Genomic DNA, 16,803 nt, shown 5'->3' on the forward strand with positions numbered 1-16,803 from the left:
GAATCCATATCCCCTGCATTGGAAGGCAAATTATTAACCACTGGACCACCAGGGAAGTCCCTAGCTTCTCTCTGCAGCTATGGAGCAAGACGTTATTCCTGGTAGATAGTGAGGATTTTAAAGTAAGAGTGACCTGTTAGTCCAGTTGTGTCCTTGGAACCAGCAAGGAGCACTGCCTGCTCTGGGTACCCACATTTGTGGGGCTGGAGGAACCCACCGAGCAGTGTCAGGTCAGGGGTTCTGGAGTCTCGTGTTGGGTCGGCTCCTTCCCTCCTCCTAGGCCTTGAGTTTTCTCTCTGTTCTGAGATTCCCAGACTTGTCCCTGTGAGGAAATAAGCGGTAAAAGAAGGAATCTGTCTACTAGTATGTTGACTCTATACTTGAGAAATGTCATCCCCTCGCAGTGACACATTCACTGGCCTCCAGAGTGTCATTGTGTTTAACCCCTACCCACAGCTCTCCAGGCTGGTTCAGCTGTCCAGGAAGTTTTAAGTCTGAAGGTGTGTTGTGTGAGCAACTTCTAACACCCTCTCCTGCTGGTGGGCAGAGTTGATTCTAGCCCTGCAGGGTCTGATCTAACCCTTTTTGGGTCTGTGAAAGCTCGCACATTGAAACTCTGCAGCAGAAGAATTCCTGTAATTGCTTCAAAACAGAAAGGGCTTCTTGGCCCGGAGCCTTTGGGCAGTACTGAGTGCAGGGAGAGCCCCAGGGAATGGGGTGCTAGGAGCTTGGCCCGCCCATCTGCTGCTGGGCCACCCTTGGGACAAGAGACCTGAGCCCCGGACACTGTACAAGAATATACACATTGTCTAGACAGAATTTCCAGAATGCCTCCTGTGTGCCAAACATTGATCTGGGTGGTTTCTTATGTTCTGTCTCTGAAAGCTCACAGTCACTTGGCAGAATTAACATTCTTATCCCCAGTTTGGCACTTCAGGAGATTGAGTCCTAATGAGGTTGACTAACTGCTCAGCGTATGTCAGTTAGTATTTGACTCCACATTTGTTTCTTTCCAAAATCTGTGCTAATTAAAAATTTTTTTAATTTAATTTTTTATTTTTTGGCTACACCACCTAGCATGTTGGATCCTAGTTCCCCAACCAAGAATCATTCTTGCACCACCACCCCCACCCCCACCCCATGCATCGGAAGCTCAGAGTCTTAACCACTGGACCACCAAGGAGCCCCTTTAATTTTTTTTTTTTAATCTTGGCTGTGCCACACAGCCTGCAGGATCTTAGTTCCCTGACCAGGGATTGAACCTGGGCCACGGCAGTGAAAAGTGCCGAATCCTAACCACTAGAAATTGCTGTGCTGTTTTCCCACTGTGCTTTCTCTGTCAGTGGGGGCATCGCTGCTAATATAGCAGATGAACACAGGTATTCCTAAAATGAGCATTCGGTTCAGTTCAGTTCAGTTCAGTTGCTCAATCGTGTCCGACTCTTTGCGACCCCATGAATCGCAGCACACCAGGCCTCCCTGTCCATCACCAACTCCCGGAGTTCACTCAGACTCACATCCATCGAGTCCATGATGCCATCCAGCCATCTCATCCTCAGTCATCCCCTTCTCCTCCTGCCCCCAATCCCTCCCAGCATCAGAGTCTTTTCCAATGAGACAACTCTTCGCATGAGGTGGCCAAAGTACAGGAGCTTCAGCTTTAGCATCATTCCTTCCAAAGAAATCCCAGGGCTGATCTCCTTCAGAATGAACTGGTTGAGTATTAATAAAGGTTATAAATAATTTTTTTTTCTCAGTGTACAGGATCAAGACAAAAAACTTCAGGATTTATGGAGAACATGTCAGAAGTTGCCACCACAAAATTTTGTTAACTTTAGGTATGTATGATCGGCATTCTGCAAATTAAGCCACCAAGCTGCAGTGAGGAGAGGTTTACTCCGCAGTGGAGAGGCCATTGGATTCAAGCATGTTTGGCACATCAAAAAAATGCTCTGGAGGGTAACTCGGGGTTGCTGGGAGTGGGGCTTGAGGTGTATTACTGTGATGCGTCTGGAGCACGGGTATCACGTCTGCCATCGATAGATACGTCTCCTGACCATTTCATCACTGCAACTGTTGGGAAAAAATTCTTGTGAAAAGTTTGATTGACAGTATGTTGGATTTGGAGTCCAAATTGTCCAATATCTAAAAGGCAAAAATTCAACAATAATTGTCCTTTCTGTAATGTGTTTCACATATGCTACATAATTTATTTAAGCAGAGTACAAATCATCCTTCTCAATAAAACTTCAAGAAATGGAGATTATATATTAGTTTGTGGAATGGCTGTGTTTGTAGGAAAATTTGCCGTGGAATAAATTTCTAGTATTTAACTTCAGTTTTCTCTTTGACTTACAATGTAACTTTGAAGAAGCACAGAGAGAAGGGTAAAAAAGGTAGCCTGAAGTAATAAAGTCATTTAAAACCAAAGAAAACTTTGTAAGAAGGTATGATCTGAAATGACAGATACTTTATTGGTGAAATTTCTGGTATGTCGCCTGACCTTTCATTTCAGTCTTAGATCCTGTCACTGAGCTAAAGCTAAATATTCTAATATTTAGCTAATATTTTAAAATCTAAATGTTTTAATATCTTAGCTATCAACCTTGCCTTATGAATGTGTTAAATTTATAATCCCTTATTTGATTCATGTAACACACCCAGCTTGTAATTGCAGGTACTCTTTGTTCAGTGTCTTATGGTGGAAACTAAATCACAGAGCTTGGTACTTTGGAATTTGAGCTTTTATTTTGTTTAACTTACTCATTTTAATTTTTACCAATTGTTTTTTGACTAGGGAGGACATTTCCATGGTTCAAAATTCAAAGGTGTACAGTGGAAAAAATCTCTTTCCTCTTCTGTCTCTCAGCCACCTACTTCCTCTCCTGAGAAACAACCCATGTTTTCAGTTTCTTGTATATCCTCTCAGCAAGAGTTGATAGATGTAGAATCAAATATATATACATATGTATATGTTTGCATACATATCTACAAACATTTCTGTCACACCTTTCACTTTTTTTTTAAACTAAAGGCAATGTATATTATGTACATCATTCTCCTCCTTGCCTTCTTTGCTATAATACACGTCCTGGAGGTTTGTCCATATCAGTGTGTAATAAATTTCTATGGCTACATAGTACTCTACTGTATGGATATGCTGTAATTTATTTAATCAGCCCCCTCTTGGTAAATAGTTGGGTTTGTTCTTAATTTTTTGCTTTTATAGTGCTATTCTTGTACCTGAGAGTGTATGATAAATTGGATCCTTTCATAATTAGGGCCTAAAGGATTCTCAGTTTCTTCTAAGCAATAAACCTATACTTGTATTTTTAAAGTCATGTTTGTAAAAAAGAAACTATGTTCATATCAAGAATATATTGACCCCACTGTTAATCATACTGTAATCTAGTTCAGGGTAGAGAGATAGGGCATAAAGGAAAAACAGATTAGAAATATATTGCACATAGAGATTAGATCATTGAGGCTTGCATTGAGCTGTTTTCCCATTCCAAGCTCTGAACTATCTGTTCCCTGGAACAAAGAACATGTACTTATGGAGAATAAAATGGCAACCCACTCCAGTATTCTTGCCTAGAGAATTCCGTGGACAGAGGAGCTTGGCGGGCTAGTCCATGGGGTCACAAAGAGTGGAACAATAAAGGTTACTTCAATAACCAAAAAAAAAAAAAAAACAACAAACACTTAACCCAGGGCAGCTTCGGGTTAAGTCACACCCTGCAGTTAGCATCTGTGGGATCTGGGGCTGAGCAACCCCTGGGCAGGAAGGTACTGCTCCTCCAAGTATTTCAGAGGAGATGCTTTTCTTCTCTCGTTTGTTCCTTAGGTATTTAATCAAGTTCCTTGCGAAGCTTGCTCAGACCAGTGACATTAATAAAATGACCCCCAGCAACATTGCAATCGTGTTAGGCCCTAACTTGTTATGGGCCAAAAATGAAGGGTGAGTAACCGTTCCCTGTATCCTATTATCTAAGTTCTGCTTTCCACCTGATGGGAAGGGTAGACATGAAATTCACTTCTGAAGTCGATCTTTCCCTTATAGCTGACTTTCTCAGACTTAACTGTGCGCTGGGTCCTGTCCCACACACTGGTCACACAAAGGTGTAAGAGACTTTGTCCCTGTCCTCCAAGGACCCCAGTCCTGGGCAGCCAGGCAGGTGAATGGCGATCGTGCAGTGATAAACTCCACACACATGTCTGTGCATCGTAGATGTTATGAAGGAGGAACACAGCTCGGGCTGAGTCATTCAGGAGGGGACGGCACTTGACTGATGATGGATGAGTGGTTTACCATAGGTAGGACCTGAATGAGCTGTGGCACAGAGGGCACAAAAAGGCCCTGGTCTCTGTGTTTGGGGGTGGGGGGTGGGGTGTGTCACGTGGTCTCATGTAACTTGAGCACAGGGGTCATGAGGCTATGGCTGAAATTTATAGAGCCACTTTATGAAGGGCCTCATGCATCTTGCTGAGATGTTAGGAACTTATTTATGGGTCATGCTGGGAAGAGGGCATCAAGATTTCTCAGCAGAAGAATCACTTGAGCAAATTGCATTTAGAAAGATTATTTGTTGGCTCTGAGAATTGTAGATTGACTGGAAGAGAGGGATCTAAGAGGTCAGCTAGAAAGCGTCCAGGAAACCACTCCTTTTGACGTCTGCCACATAACCTTTTGAAGTCGGTGATCTGTCCTCATTTTTACAGATGAGGATGCTAAGGCTTAGAGAGGGCAAGTAATTTGCTTATTGCACAGCAGGGAAGTGGTGGGGCCCACAGGATCTGTCCTTAGCTTTCACTACTTTTCCCTGCCTCCCCTCACTGCTCTTCAGCTTTGTAAAATCATGAATGGTTCAAGTTACCATTCAAAAAATATAAGGACTTTCTGAATCAAAATTTTTCTATCTTTAATTCATCCATTTCCTTGTGTTATGCCCACTCTTGTTTTGGAAAGTATTTATAAAATTATTTACAAAGATCCAATGTTATAAAGCAAAAGATAGGTGAATATAAAGGCTAACTACATAGTGTATCGTATCCTATAGCAAATAAATTCCAAGGTAGACCAAAGAGCTAAATATAAAGAGTGATGTTATAAACATAGCAAGTTAAAAAAATTAAGTAACTAAACATAAAGGCATCAGGTAAATATTTATTAGCTTTGAGCATATAATGTAAGAGTATTTTATAAGCATAAAAGCAGTTTAGGAAACAAATAGATAAAGTCAAAAAGCTCCTTAAATAAATGGCAATTCACAAATGGGGAAGGAGTTCCTCTAAAAATATCCAGATATATAAAAAGGTCTTGAAATCAATAGGTAAACAATACCTCCTCAAAAAGAAAAATTGGCCAAGAATACCAGTGAATCATTCCTCCCCAGTGCTAAGGTTCTAAGGCAGGAGAATCAGAATCCAGATGAGTGGAAGGGAAGTATGAACGGGAGGGGAGGGTGATTTTCAGGCAGAATTTGAATTCAGATTCTAACTAATCTGGAATTTGAAAGGAGCTAGAACTTTCACGTGGCTGGGAATCAGAGCAAAAGTATTCTTCCCAGTGGAAAGACAGGTTCTAGTGATAAAAGGAGGGAGGAAGTAGGTTTGGGACTGTCGGATGTGGGATCCAGTCTGTCAGAGATCCAGTGTCCTTGTTTATATGAAAAACCTCAGAACAGTCCTGACGCTGTAAAAATTAAGTGCAGTGAAGAATCTGAGGCTCTGAGCATGGTTGGTGCCCAATAAATGTCAGGCCATTGCATCCCGTCGGCTGTCCTGTGTTCTGACTCTGGGCTCGATGTGAGCTCCTTAATGGCAGGAACAACAATTCTTTATTTTCTTTCTTGTGAGCCCTGGCATTCAGTCACTGTCAGCTTCTTAACATGCACCTTGGGACCAGTCCCCATCTGTATGTGACAACCTTAGTTAATATGTGTAAATGCAGAGCCCAGGTCTTCTGTGTGATAAGAGACACCTCGAAACACCGCATACGCTTGGCTGCATCATAGCCATGATCACCACTGTATATGTGATCCGGGGTCTTAGTGTGACTCCCGCAGGCAAGAGTACGGGGTGGGAAAATGCAGGCCTGTCCCCAGACAACTGAAAACCAGTATTCTGAGACATCACTGGTCACTGACTTACATCATACTTGTCAGCACAGACTAAGGAGTGACAGCCGAGTTAGGGTAATTTTTCTTCCTGGGTGATCACTGCCACACTCCTCGGCCAGAGCCTGGTGGATCTCATTTTTGCCTTTGTACTTAAATGTCTTATCCTTTCAATATAATTGAATTGCCTTGACTCAACCTGCAGAAATTGGAGGCTGCCCTGGGGAGATGGTTTAACTTTGTCAACTTCTTTTGCAGAACGCTCGCTGAGATGGCAGCTGCCACTTCCGTCCACGTGGTTGCGGTCATCGAACCCATCATCCAGCACGCCAACTGGTTCTTCCCTGAAGGTGACTGCCGCTCCGATTTCATTGACACACTGATACACAGCAGTAGTATAAACAATCTTTCTTTGTTGTTTATCTTTGAAGTTTTCATTGTGGTAAAATACACATAACATGAAATTACCGTTTAAAGTATACAATTCAGAGGGATTAACTGCATTCCCAGTGTTGTGCAACCATCATCATCTATTTCCAAAGCTTCTTCATCATTCCAAACTGAAACTCTCTGCCCACTGAACGATAAGTAGACATTATCTCTGCCCCTCAGTCCCTGGTAACTGTTAATACTGTCCTACTTTCTGTCTCTGGGAGCTGGTGATGGACAGGGAAGCCTGGCGTGCTACCGTCCTTGGGGTCACAAAGAGTCGGACATAGCTGAGCAACTGAACTTTCTGTCTCTGTGAATTTGCCTGTTCTGTGCATGTCCTATAAGTAGAATCATAGAGTGTTTAACCCTTTGTGTCTGGTCTATTTCATTTAGCATAACAGTTTCAAGGGTCATTCATCCATGTTGTAGCATGTGTCAGAATTTCATTCCGTTTAAAAAATCTGAATAATATTCCTTCTATGTATAAACAACATTTTGTTTATCTGTTAGCCAATTGGTGGGCATTTAGGCTGTTTGCACCTTTTTGACTATTGGTAATTGGCCGCTCTAAACATTGGTATACGAGTATCTGTGTAATTCCCAGATTTCAGTTATTTTGGGTACATATCCAGGAGGGGAATTGCTGAGCTATATGAGAATTCTATGTATAAACAATCTTTTTAAGGAAGCAAATGCATAAGTAATCCCATCACATTGCCTTTGCTTTTTCACGCTTCTTTTTAGACCCTTGGCATTCCTGTTTTCACGCAATGGTAACCGCACTGTTGGGTATTTCACTTTGTTTCATGGCACCCGGAGTCACCCACTCAGCCAGTGTATGTTGAGTACTCGCTAGGTGCATGTGTTTGCTCATAAGACGTGCTGTCTTCCCTGGAGAAGGAGATCTGATCATCAGAGAAACTCTGACACACAACACATTTGAAGGAAGGTGGAGGGAGGATTTGACAGACTCAGGTGTCGAGCATGAAGGGCCAGGAGTGGCTCGGTAGATGAGGTGGCGCTGACATGCAGGGATCCTCAGGGGTGCGGGGCCCCCTTTCGGGTACTGCCTGGGAGTCCGGCCCTCCCGCCCCAGCTTTGACCGGAGCGGCCCAGCTGGCACCCTCCGGAGTGTAAGCTCCTTGAAGCCTGGTCAAGCACATCTCTTCTCCTCTGTCTTTGTTCTTCATGGGCATCTTTCTTCTCATCTGTCTCTTCCCCTGAGTTCCCGCCATCCAGAATCACACCCCGCTCACGTAAGGATGCATAGTGAATGTGTGATAGATAGGTGATAATTGGCATTCTGCCCAGGGTTTCCTTTTTTTTTTTTTTGGAGGGGGTCAGTGTTTATTGAGGTATAATTTGCATAAATTAACAACTTATGCAAGACTGTACAATGTAATGATTTTTAACAAATAAATCCAGTGTGTACCTACCACAACGATTATATAGACTATTTCCATCATTCCAGAGAGTTCTTTCGTGACCCTTTTCAGTCATTCCCTTCATTCAGCCTGTGGCCATCACTCATCTGCTTTCCATGTCTACACTCTGCCTTTTAAAATTTTTATATAAATAAGAGTATGGAGTGTAGTCTTTTGTATCTGGCTTCTTTCATTTAGCATCGTGCTTTTCAATAAGTTCATTCGCTCAGTCATGTCTGACTCTTTGCGACCCCACGGACTGCAGCACCCCAGGCTCCCTGATCATGCTTTTGAGAGCCAAGATTTCTTTTGAGAAAACGAGTCTTCAGAACCTGCTATAGACAGTATGAAGTTGATGCCACCCTTTTTATCTACTTAATATCAAGCTGTACATATCTTAGTTTTTTTTGCTTCCAATAAGTAGTCATCCATGCTCAGTATCCTCTTCCATATTCCATGATTTTTTTTTTTTAAGAAAAGAAAAAGCAGGGTAATTGTGTAACTTGGATTCTGAATCATACCCCTCCCCTAGCTCTAGTTTTCTTAACTTACCCCCCACCTTGGTTTGCTAAACTCTCCTTAAGAAGATGAGATGCCTGGGGCTTTCACTTGTGGAATAGTGAGGGCTCGTGGATGAAAGAAGGAGTCTCCTAGCCCAGTGGGGTGTCCTCCAGCTCTCTTGACCTCTGTGCGCTGTGTCTCATGTACACGTTTCTTTTTCTTCCGGCAGAGGTGGAATTTAATGTGTCAGAAGCGTTCGTACCTCTCACCACCCCAAATTCCAATCACTCATCCCACACTGGAAATGACCCGGTCGACTCGGGGACCCTGGAGAGGAAGCGGCCTGCCAGCATGGCGGTGATGGAGGGGGACCTGGTGAAGAAGGAGAGGTGCGTTCAGAGCTATGGATCTTCACGATAGTGGGAGCTGGCACAGGGGAGAGGTGGTGGACCCGTGGTCCCTGGTCCTGCCTCAGTGGACCAGCGACTCAGTGTGCGCCCAGGCCTGTTAGAGTCTAGACAGTTTCAGGAGCTCGGCTCTAGTTCATTGGAAACATTAATCTGCCTCCACAGTAGGTGTGTAGCCGCCAGTTAACATTCATATCTGATGCATCCAAGCTTTGCTTGGTGGTCTGTGATGAGCCCTACACAGTAGCATCGCACACATGTTACGAATTCACCTAAATGTACTTGATTGGAGAAAAAGAAAAAAAAAGAGTTAAATATTGAGGATGTCTGTCCAGGAGTGAATGTGAGAACAACCCACCTCTCCTGGTGATCTGTATGAGTTGGTGTCTAAAGACACACGTTTTTAGTATAACTTGGTTCCTCGTTGGATGCCAACCATAGCAGCCTCAGTTTTTGCCAGTTCTGGAAGAAAAAAAAACTGTGTCGGACTTCTCCTTGGGTGATCTGTGGGGTTTTCAAAGTTATTAAGACTATTTGTGATTTCTGCCTTCAGATGCCAATCTGTCCAACATGTATGCTGAAATGCTACTGTGTCTACTAGTAACGCTGAGTTAGGAGTCGCATGCTTTTCTCATGTACATGCAATAATCTTACTAGAAATAGTTTTACATTAAAACTAAACAACAAGCTCTTATTCTAACTGCCCGCTCTTAAAGTGAGGTCTGTTTTTTTGTTTTGCCTTTTTGTTGTTTGTTTGTTTTTAAAACCCATGGCAAAGGAAAAGGCTTTACTTTTCTGTTCTGTCACTCTGGAGGCCACATTTATTATGTGCAGAAGCTTCACTCCTCTGAACCCACATTCACACACGCAGAAGTGCTTCCTGATGACAAACTGTCCGTCACAGAATTAGCCTTTGTGTACCTGAAGTTACCGAATGCAGTGTTAGGGTCTACTTAGTACATGATAAACAGTTCCCAGCCATCTTCCTGGATGGATTCTCCCCACCAGCTGACCCAGTAACCACAAGCTCAGGCAGCCATGTACCTTTTTAATCTTTTGAACTGGCCAAAAGGGTTAAAATTCACACACCAGTGGCTTCAGTAAAAAGTGAATCTTCCTTCTAACCTATCCTCCAACCACCATCTCCTTTCCCAGAGCAACTATTTTTCCAGTTCTACACATCCTTTCAGATACATTCTTTGCATATTTACCATTATTTCTGGGCTTCCCCGGTGGCTCAGACATAAAGAATCTGCCTGCCAACGCAAAGACGCAGGAGATGTGGTTTGATCCCTGCGTCAGAAAGATCCCTTGGAGTAGGAAATGGCAACCCACTCCAGTCTGAAGAATCCCGGGCACAGACGAACCTGGTGGGCTACAGTCCATGGGGTTGCAAAAGAGTCAGACATGACTTAGCAACTAACCAACAAGCAACACGTCCTTTTGGATATATTCTTTGCATACGCATAGACCAAAGTTTCTACATCTCAGCTTAAGAGGTGACGTAAGGCTGTCTTACTTTGCTGCTGGTGGCACTTCTGCACTCAGCTTCCACCTTGATGCCGAAACACACAGATTCCAGGTGATGGCCTTGTGGAAATAAACTATGGAAATAAACACGCTGTCATGATGGCACTCACTCAGGATGAGGCCTGCGTGTTTGCTTTCAACTGCTCACACCCACTTTAAGAAAGGGCGCTGGTCAGTACCAGGTCCAGATTTAAAGCCCTGTTACTCCATGCCTGGGTAACAGGAGTGACCATCTGTCTGGTCCTTGCCGCTCCATTGCATGCTGGGCGACTCGGGTGGCTGTCTCCGCGTGTGGGGTGTAACGCGTGGGGACCGATGGGCTTCCGTGTCAGTGGTCGGCTCGCATGGTGTGTTGTTCACTGTTTCTTCTCTCTGTGTAGCTTTGGTGTGAAGCTTATGGACTTCCAGGCCCACCGGCGGGGTGGCACCCTAAATAGAAAGCACGTATCCCCTGCTTTCCAGCCGCCACTCCCGCCCACAGATGGCAGCACCTTGGCTCCAGCGGGCCCAGAGCCCCCTCCCCAGAGCTCTAGGGCCGAGAGCAGCACAGGGGGTGGGACTGGCCCCTCCTCTGCGGGCATTCTGGAGCAGGGGCCCAGCCCGGGCGACAGCAGGTAAGGAGGCCAGCTTCTGCTGGCAGTGGGTGCCAGACACCCCAGCCTTCTTGCAGGTGCTGGCCTGTGGGCATGGCCTCCATGCCCCAAGGATCACTTGGCACGGCATGAACCATCTTTGCCTTCCCTCCTCCTCTTGGCAAAGGATGGAAAAAAAAGACTGCAAACTGCTTGCTTCCTTTCCTGTTTTCAAAAGAAAGCAACATTTGTTTGCATTCTTTACCAAACTGCTTTAGGGTTGGGAAGCTAGAAGCCAATAAGTGTCTCACAGTCATAAGCCTCTCTTACCTGTTTGACGTGTACTCGTTCACGTAGCATTTGCTTGTTGTCATCCAGAATGCTGACTAGTAAATGTTGGAATGTAACAAGTTAGTAAGATAATTATATTCCTCGCATTCCTTCACTCATCCATTCATCCATCCGTCCAGTCAGATGTACTGAATAACTGAGTACTGAGTAATATGTGCTGGCCAGTATACTGAGCATCCCCCAGCCCCCTGACTTTAAGTCTTATAGAGGAGGTGATATACTCCTCTGAGTATAAAGTAGAAAATGATGGTAGGTTTTCTTTGGAGGCCCTTTTGTTACTTCACCTTTTGATTAGCCACCTGGAGTGGAGTGTGAATTTATAGCAGCTTCAAGGAAAAACACCTTTGACCTGGAGACCTTTATTGAATTGGCGTGAATTCAGTTCTCCACTCTGACCTGGGCAGATGATCACAAGAGGCCACTTGAGGTGGTATGTTGGGTGGTTCAGAGCTGGCAGCTGCTATAAAAGATGAGCCCCTCTTGTACATGCTAACATTTTTATTGTATTTGGTCTACCTCGGCCACCTATAAAGCACTGAACGGTCACATATCAAGTAAAATAAAAGATAAAACAAGGATGGCATGTGGATCGTGCACTTTTTTCCTGCCCAGAGGTGACTTTACCTTGGGAGAGTTCCCTCAGGTCTTCTCCTTTGGCGGGGAGAGACTGTCATGTGCAAAGCGTAATGAGATGAGAATTTCATTAAATTCTCATATCTGAACTCTGAGGGCTCTGTGCATTCCTACATTCCTTTCTACCACCATAATTGAAGGAAATATACTTTCTAGTTAAAAATAACTAAGGCTTCAAACTCCCTGGTGCTTCAAACACACATTGTAAGCTCCACCTTGGCCTGTCCATAACTGCTGCCACACAGGTATTCATTTGGGCCTAAATCTTTTGCTTGGAGAAAAAGTCTTAGCAGACTCACACATTTTCATTTACCTGAAGCGTTCAATTTGTTTTAATCAGGCAAAATATTTTATTTAAGACAGAAATTAGTCTTCACCGCAGAAGGACAAATAGGATCTCCGTCATCAATTTGCTGTTTGTTTTTTGTGCTCTGTGGATATTTTGGGGTACATACATCTCATCAATGGCATTTACCTTGACAAACTGTAGCTGTAAGGTTCAGTATACAAAGTTCTGAGCCAGGGATTAGTGGAACCTCAGGTCTGATCTCTATGCCACTGTTAACCCACCCTGGACCTTGAGTAATCGTTTAGCCTCTCAGAGTTTCTCTTTCCTGCAGGCCAAATTATTGATACTATTTCAGCACTTGATCATTTAGCATAGCATTAGCGTTTTGCTACTGCATTTGCTTAGTTTTGCCCAACGTGTATGTCAAAATGGCATTATTTTAAAGTCCCAAAAACCCTTTCATGTCTTTAAATGTTGCCCAATTTAAGTACAAGCTCATTAGAACTTGAAATTTCTTATCAATTGCTGCAAAATGGCCTCTCGTGATTTTTAAGTGACAGAGTAGTTGGAAGACCATCTGGTGTCATGAATCTCAAAATCTGTGGTCCTGACTGGCACCAAATAGATACCAGCTTCAGAGACCCTGAGTGAGCTATTTAAAAATTCAGACCGCCTCCTTGCCTTCCATGGGGAAAACTAGTGGGAATCCCGTACTTTATAGCATCTTTAGCTTTTCTGGCTGGGGATGCTTGACATCTAACGTGGCTTCTGCTCCCCGTAGTCCTCCAAAGCCCAAGGACTCTGCGGCTGCCCCCGCGCCCGGGAGGAACAGCAGTCAGGCGGCCCCCGGCCCAAGCCAGGCCCAGGCAGCTGCCGGCTCCCATCAGCTCTCTGTGGGCCCCGCGCACAATTCCGCCAGCCCGAGCCCTCACACCGTGCGCCGAGGTGAGTCCCCGCTCGTGCCCTTGGGGAGGGACACGCACACCTCCCTGGGTCAGCGTAGTGGTCAGGCTGAGAAGCTCTCCAGCTGATGGTTCCACATCTGTTGTAAAGTGGCAAGCAGAAATACCAGTCGTTAACGGGAGGAATCCTTAAGGGAAGTGGAAAAATGGGGAGCAGGCGAGCAGACCTTTCAGAATATGTTTGAGCCACCAAGCCTGAGAGACAGTCGTTTCTCCAGAAATGCTCCCCATTTTCCAGGAACCTGGTATTCCAAGCCCTCGCTCTGTTTTCGGAACCACAGCCTCTGTCCCAGCCAGGCTTCCTGGGCCTGGAGCCCCCAGGCTCTCTGGACTGGGCTCTGGGCCTCTGGGTCCCCATTCCCGTGTAATCTGACCTGCTCCCACCTGTGCTGCTGTGGTCCTCACCCCCGCAGGCAGGGACATGGCTTTTTTTTTTTTTAATGAAAAGTTCTTTAAATTCTGTAGTGCTTTACAGTTTTTCAAAAGTTTTGCACACGTGATTTCATATAATCCCGTAATAACGCCCCCTTTTCTCCATACCCCTTTCTTGCCCCTGCCCGCATCCCTCTCCCTAGTGGTAACCACTGGTTTGTTCTGTGTATCTTTGAGTCTGCTGCTTTTTGCTTTCTTCACCACTCCGTTGTATCTTAGATTCCATGTAGAAGAGATACCATACAGGATTTGTCTTTCTGACCTATTTTGCTCAGCATAATGCCTGTCAGGACGGGGATGGCTTTAAGCCACAAAGCTGAGTGTGTCATCCTGGCTGGAACTCTCCATACCTTCCATGCAGACCTCCCACCAGGCACCCTGCATGGCCTGGCCATGTGGTCTAGGTTGGCCCCTCTGAGCCCAGCTCTTCCCCTGTCCCCTTACTGACTTCAGCCTCACTGGTCCACTCTCCGTTCCTCAGATGCACTAAGCTTATTCCCTCTTTAGAGCTTCTGCACATGTGTTCTCTTCCAGAACATTCTGTCCCACATCTTCACATGGTTCCTTCTTTTTTATTTTATTGGGGTAGGAGCACATGAGATCTACCCTCTAAAATATTTGTATATAATAGATAGTACTGCACTCTTCAGTGCATAATACAATCCTATACTGTAGGCACAGTGATATACAAGAGATCTCCAGAAGCTACCTAACATGATTGATACCTTATGCCTGTTGAATACCAGCTCTCCATCACTCCCCATCTTTACTCCTGCCCCCAGCCCCTGGCAAATCCCATCCCACTCCTGGTTCCAAGAGTTTGACTATTCTTTTTTTTTTTTTACTTTATTTTACTTTACAATACTGTATTGGTTTTGCCATACATTGACATGAATCCACCACGGGTGTATACGAGCTCCCAATCCTGAATCCCCCTCCCACCTCCCACCCCACATCATCTCTCTGGATCATCCCCATGCACCAGCCCCAAGTATCCTGTATCCTGTATCGAACATAGACTGGCGCTTCATTTCTTACATGATAGTATACCTGTTTCAATGCCATTCTCCCAAATCATCCCACCCTCTCCGTCTCCCTCAGAGTCCAAAAGTCCGTTCTATACATCTGTGTCTCTTTTGCTGTCTTGCATACAGGGTCGTCATTGCCATCTTTCTAAATTCCGTATATATGTGTCAGTCTACTGTATTGGTGTTTTTCTTTCTGGCTTGCTTCACTCTGTATAATCGGCTCCAGTTTCATCCATCTCATTAGAACTGATTCAAATGTATTCTTTTTAATGGCTGAGTAATACTCCATTGTGTATATGTACCACAGCTTTCTTATTCTTGATACCTCATGTAAGTGGAATCAGAATCTGTCCTGTGATTAGCTTGTTTCACTTCACATCATGTCTTTAAGGCTCATCTGTGTTGTTATATGTGACAGAATTTCCTACTTTTTGAGGCTAAATAATATTCCATTTTATGTATATACCAACTTTTAAAAATCCAGTCATCCCTTCTCAGTGCAGTAGGAAAAAAATTTGGAAGTAAGTTTTGATGCATAGAAGTATAGAAGATGCAATGAAGTATGGAAGATCCATATCCAATACACTGAATAGTAAATTTAAAAAATCAGGAGCCTCTTAAAGGGCTGATATCCTGTTCATCATAAAATTGAGATAAAAATTAATTGTGCTAAGAAATACCTTTTCACCTCCTCAGTAAAAATGACCTTTTTTCTTTAAAGAAAAAAAGAATCCAGTTATCCATCAATGGGCAATAGATTGTTTCCACATCCTGGCTATTGTGAATCATGCTTCAGTGGACATGGATGTACAAACAGTCTCTTCAGAATCCTGATTTCAGTTCTTTTGGGTAAATACTCAGAAGTGAGATTCTTGAATCAATGTGGTAGTTTTATTTTTAATTTTTTTAGGAGACTCCATTCTGTTTTCCATAATGGCTATACCTATCTACATTCCCACCAATAATGTATAAGAGTTCCAGTTTTTCCATATTCTCACCAATGCTTGCTGTCTCTTGTTTTTTGATATCAGCCATTCTAACAGGTGTGAGGTAATATGTCGTTTTGGTATTGATTTGCATTTTCCTGATTGTTACAGTGTTGAGCACCTTTTCATATGTCTTTTGGCCATTTTTATGTCATCTTTAGAGAAATGCCTATTCAAGTCTTGAGTCTATTTTAAAATCAGGTTATTACTTATATTGCTGTGAGTTGTAGGAGTTCTTTGTATATCTGGGGAATTAACACCTTTGCAGATGCATGATTTTGAAATTTTCTCCCATTCTGTAAGTCGCCTTTGCATTCTGTCAGCTGTTTCTTTGGTTGCTTTACCAAAGCTTAGTAGTTTTATATAATCCCACACATCTATTTTTGCTTTTGTTGCCTATGCATTGGATGTCATATCCATGAAACCACTGCCAACACCAGTGTTATGAAGCTTTCCCCTTGTGTTTTCTTCAAAGAGTTTTACAGTTTCAGGTCTTGCATTTAAGTCTTGGATCCATTTTGAGTTGACCTCTGTGTTTCGTGTAAGATAAGGGTGCCATTTTGTTCTTTCACCTGTGAGTATCCAGTTTTGCCAGCATCGTCTGTTGAGAAAACTATCCTTTTTCCATTGTGTATTCTTGGTGCCCTGTTGAAGATCAGTTGGCGGTACAGATACAGAGTTACTTCTGTGCTGTCTGTTCCCTCCATGCTTTGAGGTCTCAGCTCAAAGACCTCCCCAGTGACCCCTCACTGGCCAGCCAGTCTGAGCTGAGGACCACCACTCACACAAGTCATCCTCTTATCACATCACTCTGTTTCTTTCAGAGCCTTTTTCTCCATCTGGAATTTTTTAATTTAACATATTGCTAGTCTCCCCTCGTAGCTCACGGAACTGGGATCTGGCCTGTCTCACGCACTCCTATATTCCTAGTCCTGGTCCCGTGCCTGTTACAGAGAGGATACTCAAATATGTATGGTCTGGGAGTTAGAGAAGCTTGAACGATTCGGATCTTGGGATGATTTTGCTCTCCTCCCACCATCTGGGACATTTGGCAATGTCTGGAGACTTCTTGCTTGTCACAACCAGGGAGAGGAGCGGTATTGGCATCTAGTGTGTGGAGGACCAAGATGCTGATAA

The 16,803-nt window shown here is 44.0% G+C and overlaps 1 protein-coding gene across 5 annotated transcripts in view; it reads left to right on the forward strand.

The window, feature by feature from the left end:
- ARHGAP17 (Rho GTPase activating protein 17) overlaps positions 1-16,803 on the forward strand; it is a 51,474-nt gene that overhangs the window by 21,757 nt on the left and 12,914 nt on the right. For 3 of the 5 annotated variants that reach the window (XM_068969412.1, XM_068969414.1, XM_068969413.1), the window contains exons 11-16: positions 1,758-1,838; positions 3,848-3,961; positions 6,378-6,469; positions 8,706-8,865; positions 10,794-11,027; positions 13,040-13,203. In XM_068969412.1, coding sequence (XP_068825513.1) covers positions 1,758-1,838; positions 3,848-3,961; positions 6,378-6,469; positions 8,706-8,865; positions 10,794-11,027; positions 13,040-13,203 — 845 coding nt within the window. The remainder of the gene's footprint in view (positions 1-1,757; positions 1,839-3,847; positions 3,962-6,377; positions 6,470-8,705; positions 8,866-10,793; positions 11,028-13,039; positions 13,204-16,803) is intronic. The other 2 variants (XM_068969416.1, XM_068969415.1) reach the window with 2 other exon arrangements.

Source organism: Capricornis sumatraensis, chromosome 3 (assembly GCF_032405125.1).
Source record: "Capricornis sumatraensis isolate serow.1 chromosome 3, serow.2, whole genome shotgun sequence".
Lineage (NCBI taxonomy): Eukaryota > Metazoa > Chordata > Mammalia > Artiodactyla > Bovidae > Capricornis > Capricornis sumatraensis.